This window comes from Amphiprion ocellaris, chromosome 13 (genome assembly GCF_022539595.1).
Source record: "Amphiprion ocellaris isolate individual 3 ecotype Okinawa chromosome 13, ASM2253959v1, whole genome shotgun sequence".
NCBI classification, from domain to species: domain Eukaryota; kingdom Metazoa; phylum Chordata; class Actinopteri; family Pomacentridae; genus Amphiprion; species Amphiprion ocellaris.
The window spans coordinates 8,011,171-8,034,732 of NC_072778.1; the positions used below are offsets into that span (position 1 = coordinate 8,011,171).

At 39.5% G+C, this 23,562-nt stretch overlaps 1 protein-coding gene across 2 annotated transcripts in view; it reads left to right on the plus strand.

Moving 5' to 3' along the window:
* fstl5 (follistatin-like 5) overlaps nucleotides 1-23,562 on the plus strand; it is a 183,542-nt gene that overhangs the window by 12,961 nt on the left and 147,019 nt on the right. For both annotated transcript variants that reach the window (XM_035947209.2, XM_023269221.3), the window contains exon 2: nucleotides 17,619-17,760. In XM_035947209.2, coding sequence (XP_035803102.2) covers nucleotides 17,619-17,760 — 142 coding nt within the window. The remainder of the gene's footprint in view (nucleotides 1-17,618; nucleotides 17,761-23,562) is intronic.

The window sequence follows — 23,562 nt, forward strand, 5'->3', positions numbered from 1 at the left end:
TGAAATATATTTATTTTCAGTGACACAGCAGCTTTACGATGTGCTTGAATGAGTATAACTGCCAGTTATTTGTTTGGTGCTGCTCAGTGGCCCACGGAAGACTGTGATTGTAATGGATAGCTTCCAGGTGGGATTGTGTGTAAAAATGAAATAAAGTTCATTGTTGCATTCACAGAAGACGATCGCACGGATAGTTAAAGGTGAGAACACTTTCTAATGCCTTCATAAGCCAGAGAATAGTGTTTACATCAGTCAGTTATCGCTGTTGTCTCCCACGATCACAAACAAATCCAGAGAGAAGTCTGCATCAGTGAAAAGATCCATGTTGCTTAACCGTATTAGTGGGAGTTAACCACTGTTTCTGACTGCCAGAACTAAGGCAGGGTTTTGTTTTCTGCTCTCGTCTCCCATGTCAGTTAATTCTGCTTGTTCAACAGCTCCTTGCAGGATGTATAGTATTAGTCAAGAAAGGACAGATGATCCTTATAGGAAAATGGTTTTAGTATCGTCTACACATCTTAGACTGTGTAAAATACATGTGGATGTATGGGGAAGATACAACGTACGAATAAAAATACTGAACCTGTTTCAAATGAAAGCAAACAAGTTCCTACCAGACCCAGCACTGACTAAAGTATACAAGTCAAATGCTTGAAAATAAAAGCTTTATGTAAAGTTCCAGTAGGTGTTGTTAATTATTTGATGCAGCACAGATGACCCATCTCACTTCAAGGACTCCCACTTCTTCACTCTGCACTTTTAGGACGATGTTACACTTCCTCCTCATCAGGGTGTTTTGACCTCCTGCCAACACATGCTGCATAATCATGCTGCCGTCCGTCTGTCATGCTTCATACTCCTACAGATTATTAGATGAATGATTAGATTTTTGGACACATAAGTGAATGCATTTGCATATTAATGTGGAAAAACATATTTTCTTCAAATTGGTGAAATTCCTTACTGCCTCCCAGAGCTGATCCTAACACCCACACATCATAAGAAAACTATAACGCTGAGGTGGAACATATACAAATTAGTGCATTAATTGAGCGTAATGAATTGTACTATTAGCATAGCTGGACATTTTAATATCATCCTGGGGATAGTGGGAGATAAATTCCTCATTTTTGAACACTGTCTTAACAAAATTGGTAAATGATGGAGGCCATGCCAGGTTTGGGCTTCAGCTTTTTCTAGATTTGCCTCAACTATACTGGCTCATTTTAAGCTCCGCAAACAAATCAGCCCTCAGATGAAAAGAGAGAAAGAAACTTACTCTTTTCTACTCTTGTGTTAAACTGTGGCCACCAAGTCTGTGAGGGTTCACCGTCATCCAGGTCGTGGTATATCTAAGTAAAACTAACCTACAAGAGGTTAAAGGCCTGCGACTGCCCACCAGTCAGTTAGAACTGAAGAAACCTTTGGATGAGGGGTGAAATACCTTTAAGACACTCAAGCAAGTCCAGTTGCTTTGGTTTTCACACTTTTAGGTATTATAGTCACTACTTCTGCTCATTGTTGTGCTGTGAATAACACAACCCAAGGTAAAATTAATGAAGTCCATTGGCATTTTACACATTAGAACAGTAATCTGCTGTTAGAGGTACGTTGGTTAATCTACCATGAAGTTCTGAAGCAAATCAAACTGAACTGATTACACCTATTTTTCACTGTTCCAGCCAGAGTCAGGTAAAAATTGTGAGACTACTGCAGCACAACCAAAGGTCGCATGTGAGCTGGTCTGTGTAGAAACATCAGCTAAATATATTGGATGCAAATATGGAAATCACAGGAAAATTAGAGGCTGCACACAAAGCAGAAACCGTGTTCGCTGTCAGCACATACAGCTGCCAGCACAGCTGGGAATCTGCAGAGGAAGCGCTCTCACTGCAAAAAGACGGCGTACATCCTCTCACCAAAACATCTGTCACCATGTCATTTTAGATGAATGGCCGGTGATTACACAATGATGGTTTTGTCAGAAGGTGGCATCTAACCACCTAATTTCTGGATAGATGACAAGGCTGCTCATGTCGACGCATTCTTCTGAGACAAGGCTGCACAGATGAGATGTCACGTCAGAATTTGAAATCAATAAAAAAAAAAAAAAAATTAGCTGTGTTTTCATTCCGTACTGAAATTATGACCAAATAATTTCAGGACTTCAGGTTCAAAAGAGAACATGGAGTAGCTCAAGGACTAAACATTTCTACAGAAAAAGTTAGTTTTTCTGAGCATCTCAAGACTGTTGAAACAAATTAGATATACAGAAGAAATGAGAAGATTCTAGTTGCAAAGTGAAAACGTATTTCTCTACATGTTTTATCTGCTTTTGAAACAATGTGTGAATTAATAGCTTAATTTAATTTGCAGCGCTGTCATTTCAACAACAAAGTGAATTCCCTGCACAGACATACAGTGTTTGCTTGATGTCTGAATAAACACTGTGTGCAACTTGTAGCTGCCTCTAGACTTGTCTTGTATTTGGTTACTTCTGACCTTTAGTCCTACTAGCTCCACCTGCTAGGTCCCGAACCAACACAAGGCACTACCTTGGGAACATAAACATTTCTAGGGGTCAGTTCCAACTGCAGGCAATCAAACATTCCTGCACACATTACACAGGAAAAAAATCTTGACTATTTAACAGCTTTCATGGGTTCATGGAAAGGTTCCTGCTGAAAAGGGAAATTGTTTTACTCTGTGCTCCCTGTTGATATAACAGGATTGTGATTCAAAGAATATCACATTCATGACAGTTTTCACATTTGCAGTTCTAAGCACCTTGTTTATAGTAGTTTTCCTCTTGGAAAAATTCTCTGGCACACAGGAAGTAATGTGTTTTATGTTTCCAGCTGCTGCAACAGCTTGCAATAAACAGAAGGACTGGGCAGTTATCATGAGCAGCGACAGCCACAATGTCAGAACAGATAAAACAGCACAAAAGCACAGAAACCTCCAAGTTCATCAACAGAACATCAAAGGAGAAAAAAATGTGATCGTCTGGGCCAGAAAGTTTGGTGGACAAGTGATCTCGGTTCATGCAGAGCCAAATTCTACAACAGCGGTAATGTAGCTCCCTGGTTGCTGCCAAAAAACAAAGCAGCTGTACTTATGCTTTACTGCACAGTGATAAAACACTGTGATAAACTACAGGGAGCAGCGCTGCAAAGTAGCACAACACCAGCTATATTTGAAATGCTTTAGCTTATTACTACAAAAGCAATGTATTTTTACACATTAAATTAATTATTGATCTCGGAAATAGCAGTTTGGCAAAACAATTCCAACGTGATATCCGCTTATTTGCTTTCGCTAGAGCTTTCAGCCATATCAGACATTGTTTTTGTCATTCGTGGCATATAAAAGAAGTCCTGCCTGAACAACATGTCCTGTAAGTGCTGTGGAGGAAACATCTATTAAGCCTGAAAATCAATATGGATGATTGTCTGTCTCCATGATGACTGAGGAAACTCTAGTAACTGATGAAGGTCATGTGACGGGACTGAAAATGATCAATTTTTATTTTTGAATCATGACTCACGAAACAGTTCTCAGATGTAAAATGCAGTGATAAAAGTTTAATAAACGATGATTCTAATTATGAATAATTTTAAAAGATTTCAGACGTTCTCTTAGTGACATCTGACAACTGAGAATGGAGAAATAAAATGTTATGTTACTGTCTTGGCATACCTAATGATGAGACTCTTAAAGACTGAATCCTCTGCATGAAATGTAATGAATCAATGCCATTATGTTACTGTAAACTTTAATTCATTCATAGAGCTTTAAAAACAATTACTCTCTTTTAATATCAGGAAAAAACACTAAACAACTGGAAATTCACTCTTAACGGTCCCACATTTATCCTACACCATGAATGAATTACCGGCACAGGCTTGTTATCGGTTCGGTAATTAACAGCTTTGATTTGTACCATCTGGGAGTGCAAAGAAGATTTTTGGGACAAATGAGCTGAGGAATGTTTTAAAGCTTTCTATTAATAAAGAAAAATCAGATTCTGGAGCTTTACAACAGATATATATCTCTGTTTTAATGAATGGTTTACAACCCGCACAGTTAATAGCATACAGTTATGAGGCCTGTGTTTGGAAATATGAGACTTGTGAAATGAAATGTGCGATTATATGAGCACAAATCTCTACCCTGTGCCTATAAAGTGCAGGTCAAATATTAAACTGTCGTCTTTTCTGAAGGGACCGCTCTCTCTGGTGCTTCGGCTGTTGACCAGTTTGTAGTTTCACAGTAGAGATTTGGGGTTGAGCGCTTTGCCCAGGGGGAATCTGTGCAGTATTTTCTGAAGATTTTTGCCCCCTCAAACATCCTGTTTCTTTCAGCTGGTATGAGAATATAAGCGTACAACCTAACATTCACCAGCCGGCTCCTCTAACCTCTAGGCAAGTGCTGCCACCTTTTTATGAACCCACTTTGCCGTTTATTAACTGACTCACTGACTGCAAGTCTTGCAGAGAGAAATGTAGTACGGTCTGTTTGAGTTGTTAGAGATTTTTACTCCTCTAGAACCACCAGAAAACAGTAATAAAATGCCTTTTTTTGGGTGTCCTGTGCAAAACTTTCAGACCTCAACTGTTTCATTTTCATGCGCATCCTAAACGCACAGACCACAGAGGCTGCAAACGTTTCTTTGATGCGGCGCAATATTAACAAAGCAGTCACGGTATGCAAGAAATTCTCTCAAAACCGATTCATACAGACATCATGCAGAGGCATTACATGAATACTATATGAGAAGCTCGTTTAGGCACGTAAGCCATTCAGAATCATCCCTCTGTTCTTTTGTTGTAAGGAACTGCTCCCTCTGAGAGACTGGCACAGTATTTCCAACATTTGTAAGAAGGAAGAAGGACCAAACGGAGGCACTACCCTAGGGGGAAGAGTGTTGCTTGTGGTTTTGGACGTGCTTTGAACTTGAAGGAGTCCTTTATCGGTATACAGTGCTGCTGGTGATGTATGCGTGTGAGCGTAGACTGTATGAGAAGTGCTTCGATAAGTCTGCCAAATAAGACATGCTACGGCAGGGTGCTTGGGCAGCAAACACACAGCAGATGCTCCAGTGTTCTCCAGATATCGCAGAGACAAACTGTAGTACTCCAGCCGAAATTGATCTGTACATAGAAATACAGCTGAGCATGCTTAAAGAGATCTGCCCACAGGGGGTCAGGGATGCGTCAGCTGAAGCATATGGTGGGGGGTGAGAGGGGCTGAGCAGTTTATCTGCTGACTGAAGTTCCCCTCCAGTGACCTCACTGACAATTTGAATAATTTCAAACAAGCCTCTCTAGGAAATCGTTGGTTTACGCAGCAAACTGGGAGCGACCAGCACATTCAGCAGCGAGCTGAAACAGGCCCACGTGCTCCTGCTGCAATCCAATTTCTCAGCTGTACAGGGGGGCTTCATTTTGCCTGGAAATTGTCCTGGTGAAGATAGTAATTTTTGATTCAGAGGACCAACCATAAAAGCTTAGAATGCCAGTAAGGCCAGACAAGTCCATGTACTGAGTCTGACTCTAATAATGTGTGATAGTCCACACTGTGCAGATTTATAACTTCTGAAGTCAATATCAAGCCACATCCTGAGCAAATTCCATTAGTTCAACGGCATTAATGTGTATTTACAACAAAGTAAAGCTCTTGGAAGTACTTTTTCAGCAGCAGTGAACATTTCTAAAAGAGAACAGAGTGAGAACAGTTGTTTATATGGCACTAGGGATTTGCAGAAAAGTTTGGATGTGACATCAAGCTGACAACAAGGAAGAAAATATTTAAAGTTTAAAAAAATATAAGAAAACAATTCCCCTTCAAAATTTCACTCCCCGAAGTTTTATATTCTTTAAAAAAAAGAAGAATACACCTCTTTGCAGTTTTACGTACAGGCGACAGAGTTGCACTGACTAATTAAAGGTAACATGCTGATTGTCAAATATTCTGATAGTCAGTAGGCTTTAGTAGCTTTTTAAAGAAGTTTCTAAAATGTGAACACCTTTTGGTTGCTTTCCTCTGTGACATAAACTGGACATCAACCACTGATGGACATTTTCCACTATTTTTCTGGTGTATTATAAACCAAACAACTAATGAAGAAAAATATTCAACAGATTATGGAAATTATCATTAGTTGCAGCCCTAGAAGCATCTACTGGATGCATATTTAAGCAGGAAAGTTAAGAATATTGAATAAAACTTGAAAATGTGGAATTAAACTTGAAAACACGAGATGATATTTTGAGAATATTAACAGAGTGCTCAATAACCTTGTAAGTTTTGAGGAGCTGGCTGTAAGCCATCCTTCATGTTATTGACAAACATTTCATATTCCAAACTAATTGCAATATTATCCAGTGTAAAAGAAAGGAAAAACAGAGATTTAATCCCCTGCTTAAAATATAGGCAATATCTGTGACTGAAAAATTGAAAGGTTTTATAACCTCGCTTCTAAGGGAAATGGATTCAACTTTAAACCAGGTGTTTATGGTAAAATAATGTCATTTATATTTAAAAAAAAGAGCTTAGGCAGTTGGTAAAACAAAACTGACTGAAGCAAAGTTCAAGATGAAAAGAGCTTTTGGGTGCTGTTAAATCAAAGACACAAATAAAACCAGAAGAGGACTTTTCAAAGCTTCAACATCTTGCTGAAAAGAAAACAAAAATGAAACTAAAACCTCACCCCTGGACCTTATTCAAAACCCAGCGGAGAGTAGAACAGCACTCCTGCTCCTAATGTTGCTAAACAAATTGAATGCTGAGTGTGTGTAGATCAGGTTTAGTGTGTGAGCAGTAGTTAAACAGGTACCTTCACACTAATACAACAGGGTTATCAGGAAAGCTATACATCAAACCCATAACAAGAGACACATTGGCAAGCTGCTTGTTTCTGCAGTAAAGGGGGCTGCAGCTCTAGGTCCACATTTCTAGAACGGTTGCTTTATTTATTTTTTTTTGTGACAGTGTCTGGATAACTAAGGGAGCACCATATATTAGTGATTATTTATATATACGGTAGTATTTTGTGTGCAATAAAGCTTTAAAACCATAAGCCGAGCATTTAAGCTGCCATACAATCTATATGTGGCACCGCTGTGAAAAACAAGGGCTCTAGAAATGCGGTTCTGAAACACCGTCCTCCCTCACTGCAGAAACAGAATTATTACATGGAGCTGAGCAGGTTTTAAATTGTTCTGTTCCTCAGTTGCTTCCACTAAATTGGAAGGTAGAGACTCCGAGGATAGTTTGACATTTTCTTCAGAAGAAGAGTGAAATGACATGTAGGCCGACACATCTGATGTTTAGTCCTGCTCAAAACAAACATAATGGATTTAAAGGAATACAAACAAAGCCAGAGCTTTTATTTCTCTCGTACAGCAGAATGATAATGAAGTGTAGTCAGATCATTCTCCAGCACTGACACATCATTGTGGCAACTGGATCTCACCAGGTGAGATTAAATGACATGTCAAATGTCCCTTTTTATGGGAGCTTGATGAGAAAACCTGGGCTAACAAAGAAAAGTGGTGGGCCCCACCAGTAGCTCAACTGGTTGAGTGGACAACTCATGAACAGGGGCTATAGTCCCCAATGCGGCAGCCATGGCTTTGAATCCCACCCATGACCACTTGCTGCATGTCCTTCCCCCACTCTCTTCTCCCCACTGTCTCTCTCTACTTACAACTATAATAAAGGCTCAAAGAAAAGCCCCCAAAAAATAACTTAAAAAAAAGAAAATTGGTAGCCTCTGTCCTGTTATCTCTGATTGAGGTCCTGTCGAGCCAGCTAGCACAAAACAAGCCTGGCTATGATGAACTGACTTCGTAATATGCCCCTCAGCTAGACCTGCAGCAAGATCCTGTGAGCAATACTCAATGAACTGTTAGCACAAGGCCAATGCTCTATAATTTATCGTTTTCGTGGATAACACTAACCGTCCAAGGACACTCAATAGCACTCAGATCACATATTTTGCTCCATCTCCCAAAGCATTAAAGTTAATATTCACATTTTAAAGAGTATTTTTTAAAATTTATTCATGAGTACTTATGTGTTTAGTCACAGTAATATCAACAGCTCAATAAGAGTTTGATTTGCGGCATTTGCTCTGTTCAAACACGGTGTGGAGAAGTTTCGACTTTTCTCACAGCAGACAGACTTTTGTCTTGTCATAGCTCAGGTGGAGCGGCTAACATGAACCATGGCTCTGCTCAAATCAGCGTCTAAATGAGGTGGGATGTACAATACCAACCCTGGAACTGGCTCACCTCAATGACACAGAGCCATCATTAATGTGCTTTTCCTGTTCTTAGTGACGGCTCAGGAAAGCTGCAGTTGATTAAGTTTATTAGGCACTTTCTGGAAGGTGGAAGTCTCTTGCTTTTTCATTGAGGCTAATTGGCCCCAGTTTTAATCTAAGACTCATAAGGTCAAATGTGTGGTGTCACTCTTGTAAACTGTCCAATATTTCAATTTTTTTCTATTAACATTTTTAATATGCTGATATCTAGTGAATACGAAACAATCGACAATCCACTCCTTGCCTAAAATACACCATAAAAATCACATTTTAAGTAATTTAAAGGCAGCAAAAACTACTTAAAAGCATCCTCTTCTCCAATTGTTGAGCAAAGCACTACAGCTTTGACAAGCAGCTCAGCTCTGATTTGCTGGACCTGTTTCTGGTTTAAATTTGCATGACTTGCTGACTTTGAAACAGAGTAATTGCAGAAAAAGAAACTCGTGCCTGCTCAGCAAACTGGGTAAATAACAGTGAATTAATGAAAAAGGGGTTATTTTCCCTCCTTGGACTCCGAAGAAAAATAGGATACACCTGCCAAAATGCTGAGAAGTTGCTGCCACAGGAAAATGATGAATGAAGCTTCAAATGTCATTTCAACACTTGACAGGATCCAAACACAGTTTGCAAAAGTGGCATTCACAGAAACTATTCAGAATAATGTTCGTGTAAAGAAAATTGTCAGTGCAGCAGAACAGAGTTTGATTTTTAAATTATCTTCAAGGCAAGCTCATAGCATTTTCTGCAGTTTCCTTCTGTTGTGTCTGTCATCATTCTTGTTTCGGGTCTTATGAGGATAAAAATAAGCTAATGTAGCAGGAGTATGATCTTATCTGTATTTCATAAACTGGATATCTAAAAGATGTGACATGGCATCCATGAAGCTTAACAGCTTCCAAAGCATGTTGTGTTGGTTTAACTTTTAACCCATTGACTAGTTGCAGCAGTTCAATTGTTGAATTACCACGTGTCATGCTGGGCAAAACTGTTGTATATTTAGTGTTAAAATGTCGGAGGCCAGTGTGCTTCCCTTGTGTTTAGATGTGATGTGAGAAATCCAACCAGCACAGTGACCTTGAACTGGTCTTAACCCTCATATTGAGTGTTTTATTGGTTGCTTGGCCACGGTCCATTGACTGAATGTGCATGTTTCTCTCAGCATTGCCCTGTTCCTTATTCATAGACATTTACTCCACCCACACTTGGGAGCTGTTCAGGACAACCACAGCGGTTTCCTGTTTCCAGTCGGAGAACTCAGTGAGATCTTAAGGGAGTTTAAAGGTGTTAAACACTGAAACTGTGCACGTTGTCAGCTTCGAATAGCAGAGAGTAGATAAACCTTTAGAAGTTGCAAACAGCAAGTTCAAATTTCAACACTAAGAGGAACGAACGCTGTCAAACATCAGTGAGTTCAGCTTCGTCTGAGTTCTCTGTATCCGGCTGTTGTTTAAGACAACAGTTCCCTGCCTGGAGGCCAGCAAGCCAACAAGGGCTCTGAAGATAAATCTTTGGGGTTGCAAAACAGACAATAGCAGGGCAGAAAAAAAAGGCATTTCTTCAGCACAAGTTTATACTCATATCAGACATGTCTATTATTTTTTTTTAATTTTTGACAAATTGTTACTTGTTTTATATTATTCAAATAAAATGGTGAAAAAAAATTATCTCACTTTAGCTGCTTACAACAAAATACAAATGCAGTGATGAGAAACTGTGTGCAGACAAGATAAGGTGAATTTGTTAGGCTTCTGTTTGTTTGGAAGCAATGTTTTCTTCTTGTTTTGCTGTACCGCACTGTGACTTTGACTCAACAGGTGTTCATTACATAAAAAATGTGCTAATAATAGTATTTTGTAAGGGTGTGGAGTGTGTTTGGAGTGTTTTCTACACCCAGTGGCCTCTTTAATATGTAGAACCGTACAATCAAAACAGTCCAAGTCAACTATTCTGCCATAAGGTCACTTACTCTGATGATTTTGATGCTTTTTGACACAAAAAACAGAGTGGTAGGGGTGTAATGATACACGTTAGGTACGAGGTATTTAGTTTGGTATCAGATGTGTCTTCTGTGATAGAGACAAATAGTGTAAGAGTAGTCTATGTATGTCTAGTACTTGCATTCCCTGACAATTCCGTGAAAATTCAGCACGAGTTCCTCTAATTTGGTTTTGTCCACTGACAGTTCCACCAGATTTTCTTGACTGTGTTCTTGGTGTCAAAAAACAGCGAAAAGCAAGACTATTTTGAATATTTCTGAAGGTAAAATTGCACTGCTGACTTCAACTATTAATTCAATTGTGAAAATAGTTGACAAATGTTAAATATACTTGTAAGTAGTAGTTAGAATCTTACGCTGGGGCAATAATGGCATTTGAGTTCTTTATTTTTTCAGATTGACAATGTGTCATCTTGATGGCATTAACTGTTACAGTCAGAATTATGACCCATCTTCTGTTGAAGATGTACATTTTTCAAAATAAAAGAACATTTTTTTTCATTATTCAGTATGACACCTCCTTTAACTTTTACCTCAATAATAAACATACGATTAAACTGACAAACTTCTGACAGCAGCAATAACTATTCTAAACTATGTAAAGGTTTAATTAATGATAGAGGTGTTAGGTTGTAAAGGTTATAATGAGTAAAATTATCAGTGAGTGTAAAACTGAAATTGTGTACTAGCTCAGGGATTTTGAACTGTAATCTTCCTCCTATACCTATGTTACTCAATGATGTTGCATTTTCTGCTCCAGGTCTTTTTCTTCCCAGCTAGCTGAGAAGCAAGACAAACCCCTTAGTCGTTCGGAGAAATTTTAGAGAAGAAATAGTAGCTAGCACTGCAAAACAGATGCTGGAGGAAAGCCTTGGCTGTGACTTTTTTTAGTATTCTAAATAATCTGCTAGAGGGTTCAGTGTCCTTTAGCAAAAGGTTTACATGTCTTAACTTGTGCCATATGTTGTCTTAATTGCTAAAACTACACATTCTCTGTCTAGTTTTATTTTTTTAAGTCATGAATGATACTGTAATTCATTTCGTACTATCTACGAAGAAACAGTGAGAGAAGACACTCAGGGATGGTCCCAGTGGACTGTCATCCATATTCAGAATTTCTCATTTCTCAAGGGATTTGTTTAATTAAATTGGAGACAAGCTGACTGTAATTAGAAAGTTGTAAACTGAAGCGTTATCAGCAATAAGTCAGAATTAGTCGAAGATGACTTATAGTAGTCATGTGTTTCTGAATGAGGGTCTTTTGGAGGAAAATCATGCATAGTGTCAAGAAAATCTATGGCATGTTTTAATTATGTATTCCTTTCTTTTCCAGAGTTATGACTTACCAAACATGCATGACAGCCGATAGTAAATTACAATGCATGCATTAATTCAAATGAGCTAATGCCTAGTGTGATGAAGCCAGTGTGATGCATATATAACAATGGACGACAAATTAAAGAAAAAACATGAATAAATAAGTCAGAAAACAAAGGGAATGCAGACGCTTCAACATAGGTGCACTGCATGGTTGATAAAAAGAGGAAATGATCTAAGAAACTTTGAAATAGGGTCCATTGTTGAGGCACAGCTGGCAAGAGCTTCAGTCGCAAATATTGCTTATTTAGCTAGTGTTTCAACAGGAACAGTGACATCTGCATTGAGCTGCATGGGAAAGACATGAGTAAATAACATCAGGAATTGCTGTCAATAATGTGCGTTTGATGACTGTGAGGCTTGTTTATTAGTGTGATGTGAGAAAACCCGATGATCAGATTGTGTCAGAAAGATCAATACATATAAGGTCCTTTCACCATGTTGCATATAGAGGGATATTATAGTAGATCTGCAGTACATAAAGCCCTTTATACAAAGGTGAATGCACAGTTGAGCTCTGTGAAAACCCTCCCAGCTCTGGTTTACAAAGAGGTGGGAAAATGCAATCAGGTCAGATGAGTCACCTTTTACCCTGTAAGTGGATTAGTGCAAGTGAGGCGTACACTAAGAGAACAGTTCAGGCCAGAGTGTTCGACCCCTACAGTAAGGGGATCTGTTATGCAGTGGGGGGGGGGGGGGGCATTTAGCTGGCATGGCTTGAGTCCACCTGTCTCCTTAGAGGGAAAGGTCACTGCAAACCAGTACACATTTGTTCTGATTGATTACCTTTATTGTTTGATGAAGTGTTTTCTATCTTGAAGAGTGTGGCCTATTCCAGGAAGACCGTACCTAATCCATATGGTGCTGAATGATCTGATGAAAATGCCATGAATCAAATGCTATGTCCTTTACAGTCACCAGATCTCAATCCAGTTGAACATCTATGGGAGGTTTTCGACCTATATATTCTCTCCATCAAAGCACCTAAAGTGGGAATGTCTTTTAGAAAATGATGTTCTTCCATCCAGCAGGTTTCTGGAGACTTGTAGAATAAATGCACAAAAGCCACAAAGAAGTGTTTCTTGTGGCACATGGTGGGAAACGCTATACTGAGATACTATGCTGGTTTTTCCTTTGGTTTGTCATCTGTCTGGATACACACTCATGGCATCTATACGAGGGGCTGTACGGACATTTCTGTTGTTAGCTCGCCCTGTGCATTGAATGGCAAAAATCTGCTGAATGAGATAGATGAGGGAGGTGGGGGAGAGCGGCTGAGAGCTTGTCAAGACATGATTCATTGTGTACATAGTGGGAAATAGGTAGTCTTCATTTGAAAGTCAATGACAAAGCTTAGACGTGCTCTGTGGGATTTAAAACGACACGCCAAAGTTATGATGGCACTCCCTAGGGGGGTCCAAGAAAAACTTCCGGACTGTTCCTGTCTCCTGTGCTTCCGAGACAGATAGTATAAGACTCAAAACATGCAGCGTTTACTCAGTCGTGCACATTTTCTGTCACATTCAAGGACTTCTTATACAGTCATATACACATGCTCACACAGGAGTTGGTGTCAGCCAAAATTAAGACCGAAGCTATCACATGAAGTCAAATTATTTTCAATATAAAACAGCATTTTGCTTCCACTATCAAATAACATTTCAGAGTTTATGACATCATGTATACTTTTGTTTATCATGTGAGTATGCAGGTCTAAAATCAAGTTAAATAAACAGACTGCAGTTTACGGCAACAAATGAAATAGAAGAAAAGCACTCAGAGAGCGCAGTACTCTGCCAAGGCTCCTCAGTTGTATCATTTCCGAAGACTGAAATCTTGAAAAACAGTCATGGCAGAAATCATCGCACCATAGAATGTGACCATTTAATATAGATGTACCCACAAGCAAAATGACGTTACGCTGAGCACAGGCATGTGTTATGCATGGATATGTGTATGTTATGTATGGATACATAATCACATGACCTAAATATGTAGCGGCTGGTGGGAATTGATGGGACTCAGAAACACTCCCACAATGTCATCAATTGTTCCTTGAATCATTTCCGATGGATAAGTTCCGCTTAGTCTGCAGCAGTCGATTTGTTGTCAGTAGTCAGCTGACGTAGTGTTCACTTGTTGTCATAGATACAGTGACGCCATGCTGCTATCTTGCAATACAAAAATCTCTAACAAATCCGTGGATCCAAACTATAAGTCGCATCACTGACAAAATCTAATCAGTTAGTCCTTGTGTCATTTCTGACCTTGTCTGAAAATTTCATTCAAATCCGTTTGTCCGTTTTTGAGTCATGTTGCGAACAAACAGACAAACCAACGGTGATCATCACATAACTCCGCAGAGGCTCTGTCTCCTTGGCAGAGTAACAAGACCAGGCTTTCTTTGATGGCAGTAACTCACTAAATACATCGCAGCCTAATATGACTCACTTTTTGTTCTCTGCAAGGAGTCTAGTGCTTATTGTGAGAGGCTGATGGTTAAAACATCAGAATCCAGTCGATGCACCTACAGCAAAGTGACAAGTAGAGACAGTTAATCTAACATTATACTTTGTTTGCATGCACTAACATCAGAACAGAAAAAGTAAAATTTCCAAGGTTGGAGGAATGGCTAAGGTGTTACTTCACACTTTTCAGATGATTTGCCAAACTGGCAGATTTGTTATGGCAAATCTGGTGTTTCCAAGTATTTCATCATTCCAGCATGTTGTTAACATAGTTATAACTCGTGAGATTCTCATCTGGTCACCTCAGTATCAGCACTGTTAATGTTAGATAAGACCCGAGAAGCACAGAATTGTCACTGCGATTAAATGTACTTGTCAGAGAATGACAATTAATTAAAGCTGAGGAATAATGAATAATGTTGGATTGCGATTACTTATTTCACAGGATATTTGGGAGTTTTGTACAGCAATACTACTAATAAAAATAATAACACATTATTCCAACCCTGATTTGCCAATTATCATGGCATGGCAGACACTTCAAGGCATTCCAGTCAGCCTTATATTCTGTGGAAAGGAAACCCTAACTCTAATGACCAACCTAAAACTATTTTAGTCGCAGAGAACAGTTCTGCATTAACTCCTACCTTATAGTGTTCAGGTTTGTAATGTTTAGGGCTTCTACTAATGACTGTTTTCATCATCAGTGGCTCGACTGAGTATTTTCTATTTAATTGATTAATGGTCTTGCTTTGTTCAACTAACTGTTCAAAGATATTCATTGTACAGTTATATAAACATCCACATTTTCAAATATAAAGGCACTGCTTATTTGACATTTGGCTCAATTTGTTGTTTGTGAATCAAATTTTAGTCATCTCATTGTTTTATTTTCTCAGTTTAAGAAATATGTTCATACAATATTTTAAACATTTTGGATGTTAATGTTTGTGTTGTTGTATTGACTGTTGTCTCTAATGTTTACTTTGCCAAGGGTCCTTCTTGTAGTTGAGCAGGCCAGTGACTTACATGGCAGCCATTGTTGTTTAATGTTAACAGGTGAATAAGAGAAAAACATTGTTAAGAATTTTATCCCTTTCAGGTAGTATAGTATTATCTAAATGCAATCTGTTTACTATTTATCGTCACTGATACAAAACATTGCAGACACTTCTCAGTTCGGCAGCACCACGACATATTTTCTCCAAATGCTCTCTTTAGTTATTCATCGTGCCAAGTTTCTTCGATTAGGCTCTTCTAATGAAATGCAGTATAGCTCTGATGACAGTTAGAAAGCCGTTCAGAGCACATATAGGGATTATTTATCATTCAATAGTCAGCAGAAAATGAACTAGAAAGTTACTTGTTTATGTTGCAGTTGTGACTGATCATAATGAGCTAAATGCCTCTGAGGAACTATGTTGTATGACGCAGTTAAACTTCTTAAAACTGTGCATATGTCTCTGCCTCTGACACGGCTTCCTGCAAAAGTTAGTCCATTAATAACCCATTTAACACTGGGACGCTGCAAAGAAGTTGATTGATTGTGCTAGCAGATATGGTAATCCACCCAGTGTGGCTAAAAGACTGTGTTAGCAGAGAAGTGGAGCAGCAGCAGCTGCAGGCATGGTTCCTACCTGGATCTGGAGAGCTTAGAAATGCATAGAGAATGAATATGATCACATTAAAGAGGTTCCAAGTGAGACTTTGAATGCCCCACGGCCCAAAACAACCATAATGTGTCTGCTGGGGGTTGGTATAGCTGTTGATCATTTCCAGCTTTTTAATAACTATTTTTCCAGTTTCAGAGATCTTTTGAATTTCTAGACTCATTCCTTGAAACAAAAACTTGCTGACCACTAGATTATCAAGGCTTCTTCCCAATTCCACTGACAAGAACAGAAAAAAAGGGAACGCAACAAGACTTATCGTCTACAAATGCTAAGGCTTTGTTTTCAATCAGGCGCAATACTGAGGCTTTAACAAACAAGATTATGCAAAAATGTTGCCTACTACTTGTACATTACTTTCTTTGTGTATGTCTCCTTAGTTTAGCTGGTTTGTTTGTCTCAGTTGTGAAGAACAGCGTTTTTATAAATTCATTGTGAGGAGCTTAATGGGTTTGTAGGTGTGCTGATGATGGGCCTATTTTGTGTAGGAAGAGATTCTATCAAGGTTGTCTCAAAGTGTGATAAAGGAGATAGCTTTTAAAAATGCCTCTGAATGGTAAATACACAGTTTAAAATACTGTTGAATCAAGAGACAGCTATACTGCAGGTTTAAAGTAAAGGAAAGCTGTTACAACGGAAAGGATGTGTAGAAAATCTGCAGGCGTCAGGCAGCTCAGGAACGCAACAGAAGTCACGTAAAGTCATAAAAATAAAGTTTCAGCGTTCCCTCATCGTCCAGCACATCACAGTGACATGCCGCTCTGCTGGCTCGACCTCCTGACCTCTGGTGAATAGTGTGTGTGGGCCCACAGAGCTGCCACAACAGCTCCTCTGTTGTCTGACTCAGTGTCACTCCTAAGAACAAGGAAGCCGGGTCACCATCCTGCTGTCAGTCATCTCGCTCCGCTGGAGGATGATGAGCAGGCGCTGGTGGCTTGTGACGGCTTAGAAAGTACAGCTCAGTGTTTGCCTGCGAAAATCAACAAGTCAAGGCGAGTCAAATTTGTAAAGTGCTTCTGACAAAGGGGATTTTTGTGGTGAGATGCACCAAAGAACTGAGGGCACAAATGCCGATAAAGACAAAGGATAAAAATAAGAAGCAGCGAACACATTGCGGGTCGGAACATAAAACTCTTGTGCGTGTTTGTGTATTTGTGTGTGTGTTAAACCTTGTGTTTGCCAAAATAAGAGTCCTGGCGAACACACATCCTCTTCTCTGTTTCCCTCGTCCTTACTTGAACATTGCTATTTCTGTGACACAGGCATTTTCACAGGGCATGTTCTTTTCCTTCACAAACTCTGTTTTGTTTAATTCATGTCATGCAAAGGTCAAACTTGTTTTTACACAGCATAATAAATAATTTAAATGAATATTCTCCCTCCTTTCAATAAATATATTTGGGCTGCATCTCTGCAAGGCTGCGAGGAAGCTGTGTAAGATGTAATCTCTCCGCTACATCGCAGTTGCTTTACTTAGACACTCAGCCTAATTAATCCAAAGCCCTCACTTTAATTGCCTTAATATATTGGCTCTTTGTCTTCTTTATCTTGATTTTCTCATGACGTCTATTTGCCCATAATTGATTCAAAAGGAGATCTAATCTCCACACTGAGCGTGGGGCACGTATTGATAGCTTTAGTTTAAACCAGCGACAGTTTTGCGGTTCCCATTGTCTACACTAATTACAGGGGACTTGATGTATTGTCTTGGCCAACCGGTACTGAACCTCCAGAGTGTTGGTGGAGAGTACTCACAATTCTTGTTTGGTTTTTGACAGGAAAAGACCAATGAAGACAGCCAGATGGTGGTCGGCTGCAGTTTTACTGTTGGGGCTCGCTGCGCTTGGCGCCAACGGGAGACCCAACAAGGAGGGATTCGGGTCACCGCCCTATCGACCAGTCGTGAGATTCCGACACAAGGTATTGATTGCCTTCTTTTTTCATTTGCTGTCCATAACAAGAGGGACTGTGTGCTTTTGCCAAGTATGAAACTAATTACTGTGGGGCTTTCTTCCTGCATCAGATGACTCTCCTGTGGTTGTTGTTTTTCTGCCCACTGAAAAATACTTGATGAATCATTATCCCTCCCTCTGTGCCAGGAGACTGTCATTTCAAAGGCAACATCAGATTAATGTGAGGCACAGCTGAGCAAAGATGAGGACGAGCTCCGAATGAAGTGAAGATGTTGGCATGGCATTTTAGCGGAACAATTTAAGGAAAAGATCTAATTGAATGCTTACTGAGTGAGTGATACAGGGCAGGCCCCGTGAGCAGAATCTGCCACTTTTATTATCCTGTCTCGTTGCATCTCGAAGAACAAGTTAAATATTTTCATCTTCCAAACAAGTCGCATAATCAGTTTTTTCTCTGATTTGGTTTCTTGGCATGAGAGTAGGAGACGTGGATCAGTTAGAGCCAGACTGGGCAAAAAATTGATTGTTTTGACAGATGGAAAGTTGAGGGAAACAAAGTGGTTTGTCAAGAGACATTAGTCAGATTGTGATCCTTCAGTACACATTTCCCATAAGCCCCTCTTGCATTTCAGTTCAATAGTAAACACTTCTCTCAATCTACGGTAACAAATGGTTGTGTATTTGCTTATACTTTAAGGGAATTTGTCATCTCCGGAATAAATGTTGCGTTTAACATTTATTTAACTCAGCTTTAGTCACGTCACCATGGAGTGAAAGGCAAAGACGGTGGTATTAAAGGGTGAGAGGTAGTCAGAAAGAGAGGGAGTCAGAAGGAACAGATGGCAGGACCGTCACTGGACTGTATCAGAGTTGAGCAAGAAGCTGAAAGTGATGAAAAGCTGTTGAATCGACACAATGGTCAAACACATTCTGACCTTTTCAACAAGATTTATTCAGAGAGATGCTCTCTAAACATGTAGACTGCAGATAGCAGCTATCCAAAAAGTCTACTTCTTTTCTAGCAACAGCTACTCTGAGAATTGAGTGGGATAAAGAAGTAAAGAGATTTAAACTTCAAGTACACAAAAAAACCTGCAATATGATGTCAATAACCTGCAGAGATAGCACCTCTGCCAGGCTGTGCTGCTCTATACCAAAGGGACAAGAGGCAAATGATCCATCATCCACCTCTGCCAGGACTGTGTTGGATTTCAGCCCTGAAAGACCAGCACACATTTTTTAAAACTCATTTTGGTTGTGTTTTGCGCGCTTTGTACCTTCCCAGATCCCTCACATTCCGGGCTGTGTTGAAGTAAGAAAAAAATAGCCTCCAAGATTCCAGTGTTTCATCATGTAATGAGAATTCTTTGAAGCCTGTGGAGGATAAAATGTCTTTCCTTAGCCTGTGTTCACACTTTTAGGTGTAGGATTTCAGAGACAGAGCCTTTGTCTATCAGTAAGTGTAAATGATCTAGAGAGACAAGCGGCTCGATGTAACAATCTACAGGATCTGCTTTAGGAAAGACTGGGCGCCCTCAGTTGAAATGAAATTTTCCTTAAATTATAAAAGATGGAACAAAATTTGAAGTGTAGGATCATTTTGCAGTAAAAGGCCATAATTTCACAATGAAATGATTTAGGTAAGCTTGTCCATATCACCAAAAAAAGCAAAAATATCCGCTCTTATTGTACTTTATAGGTCTGTGATTTATCCTGAGGTACCTTCACTTTGTATTTAGAAAAGCATTCTGCTGTTTAGTTTTCAAAATGCACTTTTAAAAGTATTTTGAGGAACAAAAATACACTTTATTAGATAGAGTTTATTGCAAGTGAATACAACATCTCTGCCAATAATTCTAACCAACATTAATTGTCTGACTTAACCAAACTGCGATCTGTATATAGGAAACAGTTTTTTTCATTGTTTGGCTGAACTGTCTACTTTAAATTGGACTATAGTTTTACATACTGTCAAACTAACTGGCTGTGATCATGACTAAAAGCTCCTTGTGAAATAAATCCTTTTCTTAGTTTATTATTAAAATTAGTAGCTTCAGAGTTCCAGATGTAGTAAAAAAACAAACAAACAAAAAAAAACAACCCAACAACACTAAAGCTGACACAAGAAGAGCTACGATTTGTTTCTCTAACTTTGCATTGCCATTTTTCTTTTTTCTTTCTATCTTTTTTTTTATTTAATACCTTCCCTGGTTGAGCTTTAATCTCCCTCCTCCAATACAATCCTTTGTACTGTTGCTTTTCCATTATTCTTGGCTGAACTGCATGCTATTTTTTTATTGCTATGCCACAGGAATAAAGAAGAAATATCTTTTTTTAAAGAAGTTTTAATTCAATCAACAGTGCATTTTGAAGTGACACTGCACTTGTCTCTCCTTTATATCAATTATCTCTGTTGGACAGTTACTGCTTTTGACTTTGTCTCTTTTTACTGCCCTGATTTGGAACCACAGTGACTTTAATAATTAACGTAATGTATGTCCACGTGTAGCGGGGACTTGACGAGAAGCAACAAAAATGATGTATGTGCTTTTCCACTCCAATGAAGTTAATGTGCCAGGCGCTGTGATTACATCGCAGAGGAATGTCATTACAGCATCTGCATACCATTACAGTTCGTCTTGTGAGAGGACAGAGGTAAACTCCGCTCATCTATCTGCCTGTCAAATGAGCCTGTGGAAATTTACAGCCTTTTCGTGGAAAGAAAAGAAAAAAAGCCACACTGTAAGACCTTTTTCAGCTTATGTCATGGGCCTTTTTGTTGCTTGGAGAATTTTCTCCGCAGCTGGCGAGACTGCAGAGAGGCTCGGGTCATCACTTGTCAATACAGCTGAGTGAGCAGCGCTAACAGTTGTTTCAAAATGAGATGTTGTAGACAAGCAATACCAAGTTTTAGAACATGGCTGACAGCTCAGTGTTGGAACTTTTTCAGAGCATAGTAACTAGTGAAAATCAAGTGGTAGCAAAATATCCATAAATTCTAGTTTGCACAGTATTTTAATTACAGCCTTTTCACATAAATCATTTATAAAAACAACATGATGGTGCGAAATATTACTTCTAAATGCATAATTGCATTAGAGTTCTCATCTACACATTTTGAGAAATGTGCTTTGCTTCGAGCTGGCAGCGTAATGATATGCCTTTCCCTGTGCACTGAAGGACAGTGTTTGACAAGGGTAACAGGATCGGACACGACCTTATAAGCTTTCCTCACAAAGACTTCAATCACCAGGAGGCACTCAGCCATAAACAGCTGGTCACATGTTCTGCTTGTAATTCCCATGGTATTGTTTCAGAAATTCACTGTGAAATCCTCTGCATGGGGTCAGGTATGGGACACGGGTCCCATCCAGCAGAATTCTGCACTAATTGTAATGGGTTTTAACGTGTATATACTGCTCAAAGTGACGGTTGCCGTTCTCAGGCCTCCTTTGGTAAACACTTGTACTTCCCTCAAGGTCTAACATGAGGAGTTTAACTGTAAGCGTGATGGAGTGGGTTCATGTGTAATTTGTGAAATTCGTGGAAAAAGCGACCAGACTTACCCGACACGAGGGACAAAAGCAATTTCTGTGAGTTTGTCGCTTTGACATCAAGCTGTTATGTCAGGACAAACAAAATGGAGGCAAGGACGACTGTGTGCAAAGCCCCATCCATCCAGCACTGGCTTGGCCACATGGCAAATCTAGATTAACAGAGGATAAGCAGGGAGAGAGAGGGAGGGAGGGAGGGAGGGAGAAAGACAGACAAAGAGGGAGCGGTAGGCAAATTAGACTGAGATAAAGAGGCAGGAAATGGGAGAAACAACAGAAATGAAGTACAAAATTTAAAAAAGAAAACCCTTTTGATGTACAGCAGCGTCGGTTAAAGCTGCAACAGTCAATGCTGGGCTTAAATGTGACTACTGTCAGTATATTATCCACCCTCCTCCTCCTTTTCAGCCGGTCAGTTTTAGCCCCAACCCCTGTCACTCATCCTGATGAGCTGTCTACTTTCAAATGGCAACCAGCCTCGGGGTGAGGTAACCACCTTCTGTATCGTCTCCACGGGGGCTAAAGAAGCAGATACTGTACGGAGCCAGTCAGCTATAGCAATAACAAGGGGTTGACATCCATGCTGGATTCTGCTGCATGGTTATATGTGCTGTTCTTTGGCTCATTTTCTTTAGTCGTTGCTTGTTACGACTTTTAGCAGTGCGGCAGCTACCACATCCTCCGTCATAAACAGCTGCAACACAACTAACCACAGGACACGTAAAGGTCACACATTGTGCCCCTTTTCAGCAAAATCATGAAAGTCTCACCAGAAAGTGTCTTTTAAATCTGTCAGCTAAAAATACTGCAAGGATGATTTATTTTACCCTGACAGTATAACCCTGCTTTTAGTCATGTTGTAAATGCAGCTTTAAATACAACTGACCCTTGCTGTCCACGCCTCCTTCAGTAAGAAGACTCTCTCTGTGTCAGTTGACTGCATGGTGGTAGACACATTGTTTCTCTCTGAGTGATAATTTGACCCGGACAAATGTTGTACGGTTGGTTTGAATTCATTTGTATGGCAAGTTTATGAGACAATCTTGTGGTTGTAAACTTTGTAATTTAATAGTGCAGAGTTGCAGCTTGGAAATGGCTCTAAAAGTGACTGCCAGTTAACTTATAGTCTTAACTGGTTGTTTTTCAGTCATTATTTTAAAGCTGTTTCATTGTCTAGTAACAAAAATATGAAAATATGTCAATAAGAACTTTACTATGAATTCATGTGTATTAAAATATGGTATAAGTGAGCACAGAAAACAGTCGGGAAGCTAACAGATGCAAACACCAGCTGAGTTTCGGCTTAACTGAAGCACAACAGTCAACATTAAAACACAGTAAAGCAACCAGTCCCTGGTTATTTAATTGAAAATTGCTCCTAAAGTTCCATACAATCAAAGCTAATGGTAACATTAGTCACAATGCATGAACACTACGATTTTTTTTATTGTTGTGGAAATGTCATCATCAAAAGCAAATCTTCTGTTCAGCCTGAAGAACGACAGAGATAAATGTCTTCAAACCTTAACAGCTTTTACCGTACACCTTCAAGTTTATAACAGCAACCAAACATATTAAAAATGGATTTTCACCATATGGGAGCTTCTAACATAGTCATATGAAAATTATGAATAGACAAGCACACAATACACTCTATAGAAAAGTGATGATGCATAAAGGCACAGCTGCATTTAGCATTCCCATGATGTTCCTGACTATGTAGCCAAACATACGAGGGTCTGCACTGGTATGGGCATATTGCTGAAGGTAAACAAACTAGTGTGTATAACCCTAATGAGGTGCAGAACAAAAAGAAAAAAAACTGCCAACAAAGGAAAAAGAAAGGTTTTTTGCACATTAACCCTCTTTTTTTTTTTAAATTGATGCAATTGATGCAGGTGATCTCCTGGGAATATGCACTTCTCTGTATCTGGTCTGCCAATGCACATGGTTGTTGGATGACCTTACATCAGCCCTGGCAAAAGCAGAGCCAGATTCAGCTTTTTCACTGGGTGTCCTGCCTTTTTATAGAGCCCTCTACATCAGCAAGTGCACCAGCTGTTCGTGAACAGCGGTCACGTTCAGGTGAATGACAGAACTGTGTGTGAAAGAGGCCCGGCCGACAGACCCAGCCTTGCTGATGGTGCGCTATACTGTATTCTGCTCACTTTTCACAGAGATATGCTGCAATTTGCAGTCATATGATGCAAGTTTAAGTGTACTTGGAAGTTGGTGATGTGGAGAGGTGAGGATCA